This window comes from Myotis davidii, unplaced genomic scaffold (assembly GCF_000327345.1).
Source record: "Myotis davidii unplaced genomic scaffold, ASM32734v1 scaffold328, whole genome shotgun sequence".
Taxonomy (NCBI): domain Eukaryota; kingdom Metazoa; phylum Chordata; class Mammalia; order Chiroptera; family Vespertilionidae; genus Myotis; species Myotis davidii.
The window spans coordinates 2,382,718-2,388,231 of NW_006300373.1; the positions used below are offsets into that span (position 1 = coordinate 2,382,718).

Below are 5,514 nucleotides of genomic sequence, written 5' to 3' on the forward strand. Positions count from 1 at the left end.
CCGGCCAAGTTGGCCTGGGATTAAGCGCTCGCAGCTCAGTCTCTGCCGTGTCCTGTTGTGAAAGCATGAAAGTCCGGAATAGTTACTCTGGGTCCTGTTTGTTTGCTTCGCCCTGTCGTAAAGGCCGGGTGCCCTTGCTGGACGAATGAGAGGGCCGCGGCCTTGGTTGGATGTGCTGCAGGCTTTTGGGCTGTGTGGGCTTGGAGTGGCTGGTTTTCCTTGTCTTAGATGGTTTCTAGCTAAGCAATTTGGGAACTTTGGGATCGGAACCAAATCCACAAGAAGATAGATATTTTTTGCAGCTTAACATGCTTAGAAAAGATTTCTGTTATAAGCAGGATTTTCCTCTGTGTTCTTTAAAATATATATATTTTTATTTGTTTCAGAGAGGAAGAGATGGAGAGGAACATCAGTGATGAGAGAGAATCATGGATCGGCTGCCTCCTGCCACCTGAACCTCTATTCTGGGTCCTCACCTTTGGTTTTGTGCAGTGTCTACCCCACAGCTCTCCTTTCTCATCCCCAGAGTTTGGGGGCGGAGGAGGGGTAGCAGGGGACACAATCCAGCATTTAAAAAAAATATTTTTTTCTCACTCCAATTCTGAATCAAGAAGCTAGAATATTTTTCCCCTCCTTAATTAATTTTAAGAAAGGAGCCAGCAGCTTCTCTTGGCAGTGGGGGAACTGGTGAGGGTGGCATTTGATTACAATCCTGTAATATTTTTCTCTCCACAACATGGAGATGAAAAGGTCAGGTTGTGGAGTGGGATGAACACATGCCAGTGGACCTGATGCCCACCAGATTGTATCTCAGGGGCAGTTCTTTCACGCCCGGATAGAGCTCTGTTGGGAGTAAGTGGCCGGCTTCGTGAGGGAGGCGTGGGCACGAATGGGCATGGAGCTTGGACATTTTCCTGCTCAGGAAACATGGCTGCGATCCTTGAAGTCCTAGGCCTTGTGCCCTGTTCACTTCCTATTCTCGGCATCTAGCAAGCGCCTGGCATGTCGTAGGTCGTGCGTTATTAACCTACTTACGCCTCACTGCAAACCTACGTGGTCATTGTTTACCGTAGTAGGTTCATAGGAAAGAAAGGGTATTGTTAGTGTTTTTGCTGCTCTCTGTACCTGTTGTCACCTGCCCTACGTTGAAAAGTGACCATTTGTGTGGCTCCGTGGTGCTGATGTCTGCGTGCCTCCATAGTTAACTTTATGCTGTTCAGTCGTATGGTGGGATAGGGTAGCATTTATCACCAGCTCTCCTGGCCCACAGCGAACTTCTTTGCTTATTTTATTATTTATTTATTTATTTAAAATATTTTTTATTTGAGGAGACAGACAGACAAACATTGATGTGAGAGAGAAACATGGACGAGTTGTCTCTCATATGCACCTCATCCACGGACCAAACCCGCTACCTAGGTATGTGACTGGTAATCAAACCGTTGTTTGTTTTAAATCTAAGAAACTTCAAATGGATATCTCCGCATATGTGTCTGTATTTTGCTCTTCATGAAAATCTCTAATAAATATATCGAATAAAAGCATACTTTGATGATATCTTCCCTGTCACACGCAGTGCAGGCTGCTGCACACTCTAGGATCTCAGTATGTGTAGTTGATTGACTTACAGCCGCCTCACGTCCGGCTGGCAGATGTCATTGCAAATCCCTCCCCAGCCTGGGCTGGGCCGTCTCCCTGAGCATGGAGACGACCCTTCCCTGGCTTTGCAGAAACGCTCCGGAGGCTGAGGATGAGGACGGAGGCTGAGGATGAGGACGGCTCAGGCTGGGCTCCTCCCACTCCTCCTCCTCCTCCGATGTGAAGTTCCTGCAGGAGGACCGAGTGACAAAGTCCTTGTCCTTGTCCGCCCGTCACAAGGGCTTTGTAACCGCCACCTGGTCTTTGCCGTCCGCAGGTGGAGTTCGAGTGGCTGAGACAGTTTTGGTTCCAAGGCAGTCGACCCCGGAAGTGCACCGACTGGTGGTGCCAGCCCATGGCTCAGCTGGAGGAGATGTGGCGGAAGATGGAAGGGGTGGTAAGTCCGAGGGGCCCGCCGCCAGTGTCCCGGGAGGCGCGCGTGTAAATTCTCCGCGGCCCGATTTGCATCGGTGAATCCACGTGTCACTCTTCCAGATGACTGAGTTAGGCTACTTTCGGGAAGGTAACGGGACAGCCAGGACCTCGTCAGTGTGACCTCGGTTCAGTGGAATGAACGTCCTTTGAACATCTCCTTCCCATAAGGCACTGTGTTAGACACTTGAGGAAGTAAGGATGCGGGAGAACAGTGTAACAGCAGCACCTAAAATGTATCTGCCCTTTATGTGCACAAGCGTCATTCAGAGGGGTTTCCCTCTATTAACTTTTAAGCGTCTTCCAACAGTCCGTGAGCCACAGAACTGGTGAGCCTTAATGTCTAGATGGGAAAACTGAGGCCTAGAGAAATGAGTGCCTCGCCCAAGGTCCCCTGGCGCCCAGGGTCCCCAGCCAGCGGCCTTGCGGGATGGAAACCCCGGCAGCCCTGCTCTGCAGCTTGTGCCCGGAACCATCCCCTGGGGTGGAACACGGAGGGAGATGTGGGTAGTGCCAGGTGTTGCATTAGCTTACCCTGTGATAGAGGTTTTCTGAAGATCACAGACCACAGACCAGAGGCGGGGGGAATGGATTCAGACCACGGGGACTGGCACTGCTATGAAATGGCTGATGTGGCTTTTGGGGGGCTTGGATGGGGAGGCATAGGGTCAGATCCGGCACGTGGAGGGGAATTCAGGCTCCAGCAACTGCACAAACAGATCAGAAGTGGGAGTGTGTGTCGGGGCGCGAGGGGCGGGGGGCGGGAGGGAGGCAGGTGCATGAGACAAGGAATTCAGGGGTCGTGGTGGGAAAGGTAGCGGGAAGGTGTAGAGGCCGAATGGAGGGCTTGAATCAGGTCTTCATTGAACTAATAGTAATCATAGCAAATACGTGCATAGCAAATCACTAATAGTAATGATAGCAAATACGTGCATAGCAAATCACTAATAGTAATCATAGCAAAAACCGAGGCCACACATACTAAGTACGGGCCACTTCTAAATGCTTCACACATAACCTATTTAACTTGGAGGACAGCCCCATAAGCAGGTGTCACTTCCCTCTGTGTGACAATCGAGGAGACCAAGCACAAAAGGGCCACAAGGTCATTGACTCCAAGTGGGGAGCTGGGTTTGAACTCGGGGAGGCCGGCTCCAGGGTCATGCCCTTCAGCGCCTCACCGTCCCGCCTCCGTGCAGTGGAACTCGGAGTGCAGCGGGAGAGGGACAGATAGCGCCCCTGCACCGACTATGAACTGTGCCGGAAACAGTGAACTCACCTGCAAAAACGGGTCGCGATTGCTAACCTCCATTTGCTAATCACGAAGATAGCACGTCACCACCCTGGAGGGGCCCCGGGGGGAAGGCCTGGGTCAGAATCCAGAAGTCCCTGCTTTCCAGACGGCCCCTCAGATCCGTACACCGGGCTTTCCGGGGAGGGCTGTCTGGGGGAAGGGGTGCAGTAACCCTGCTCGTGAGCACTGAGAGCGTCACAGACATGAGGCTCTCGGAAGAAAGGAACCCGTTCAAAATGGGGCGTCGTAAACCCGAGCTGGAGGTGATGAGAAGTCCGTGCCTCCGTCTCCTCCCGAGTTCTGTGGGTAACATTAGCCTGTGTAGCCTGCGCTCGGTTTCTATGGGATGGGTATGTTTATGGGGTGGATATTTTTATGGGGTGGATATATAAAGGCAGCTTCACTTTCAGGCCTTTTAAAATTTTTTTTATTATTTTTATCCTGGCTTCATCCGTGTACATCCGAGTTTGAACTTCTTTATTTGCTGAACCTTGACTCTGAGACTTCAGTTTGGCTTTGGGATTGTAAGCGGACAACTCCGTGAATTAGAATTGGCGGATGAATAAGAAAGGAACGCACTGATTTTTTTTTTAACGATAGCTTTATTAATTTCAGAAGGGAAGGGAGAGGGGGAGAGAGAGAGAAACATCAATGATGAGAGAGAATCATGGATCGGCTGCCTCCTGCACGCCCCTCACTGGGGATCGAGCCTGCAACCCAGGGAATTGAACCCTGACCTTCTGGTTCACAGGTCGATGCTCGACCACTGAGCTACTACGCCGGCTGGGCAGAACTCACTGATTTTGTTCAAAATGTTTTGCAGTTGCTTTTGCTCAAGATTTTGTTTTTTAAAGTAAAATCTTTGGCCTTGTGAGCTTGCCAGTAATGGCTCCTGGTGAATTCATCTAAGAAATTCCGTTAGGATGGTTGTATTTTTCAATTTTGAGGCGATGCCGCATGAGGTGGAGTATCTGCTGTGTACTTTATAAGGCTCGTGTAGAAGACACTAAAGGAGAAGAGCAGTCCTGGGACTAATCCAGGCGAGCTCCCCGCTGTGGGCGTGGCATCGCCGAGCCTTCCCAGGGTGATGAATGGTCCCAGTGTCTACCTCAAGCCCCAGGACGATCATGATCAGCAGAGGGGAGGTTGGGGCCGAGATAAAAGGGACGGTCCTTCTAAATTAAATCGAAGCGTTGCCTCCAGCCTTTTTTAAAATGACTTTGAACAGATTCATAATAACTTATTTTTGCGGTTAGAGGAGAGTGATCCTTGGAAACGTCCACGCTTCCGTGGTTCTGTTTGCGCAGGACCATCTGGTATCTGTGTACTTGGCCCTGGCCCGTTGGATTCCTGCTTTGCACCCAGCCCGCCTCCTCTTTTCCAGTGGCAAGCAGTAGGGGGCAATGTTGAGCTACCAGTCGGAGGCCCCCAGATGCTGCTGGCCTTTCAGGAAAATGCATAGGAATGTACCAGTAACTGTCAAGAATTATCCCTGTTGCTCCACGTTAGCTGTAATCTCCCAGATTCCATAACACAGGAAATCAGTTGTGGGTTAACAAATTCAACAGCAATTTAACATAAAAAGTGCAGAGTTTGGTGCACATTTGGATCCTATAGAATTAGACTAATCGAAACGGCATTTCTGAGCGCGCTCACGTGGCTTCCAGGGAATATACTCGTCAAACTTATTATCCTTTTAGGCAAATGATTCTTCTTTATCTTTATGCTTTTTTTTTTGAATCGTAAAATCACGTGTGTGTGTGTGTGTGTGTGTGTGTGTGTTGTGGAAAGACTTCTCTGATTAACATGGCATGGGTCTCTTTCGGCGAGAAAATAAAACAGAAAACCCCAGGCCATGTGTATGTTACGGCTCCCCTCTGCTTGCAGTCAGGCCACCTCGGGCAGCCCTTGTGTCAGCGAAGAGCCTGGCGCTGGAATTTCTCTCTGTCTTTGTGTCCTTTTCCCCCCCAACTTTGTACCTGTCCTAACCCGTCACCTGTTTCAGAAAGTCGAGTCAGCTGTCTGTGAGGTTCCCGGCCGCTGCTGCCTGTGTGCGGGTCGAGCCAGCACCGGGGTTTTGGTGGGTTTTTTTTGTTTTTATGTGTTGTTTTTTTTTATTTTTTTTATCACACTGTTTATTCTTGCCATTT

General features: G+C 49.9%; 1 protein-coding gene across 2 annotated transcripts in view; it reads left to right on the forward strand.

The window, feature by feature from the left end:
* FTO (fat mass and obesity associated) overlaps positions 1 to 5,514 on the forward strand; it is a 282,063-nt gene that overhangs the window by 96,481 nt on the left and 180,068 nt on the right. For both annotated transcript variants that reach the window (XM_006777055.2, XM_006777054.2), the window contains one exon: positions 1,916 to 2,035. In XM_006777055.2, the coding sequence (XP_006777118.1) occupies positions 1,916 to 2,035 (120 nt within the window). The remainder of the gene's footprint in view (positions 1 to 1,915; positions 2,036 to 5,514) is intronic.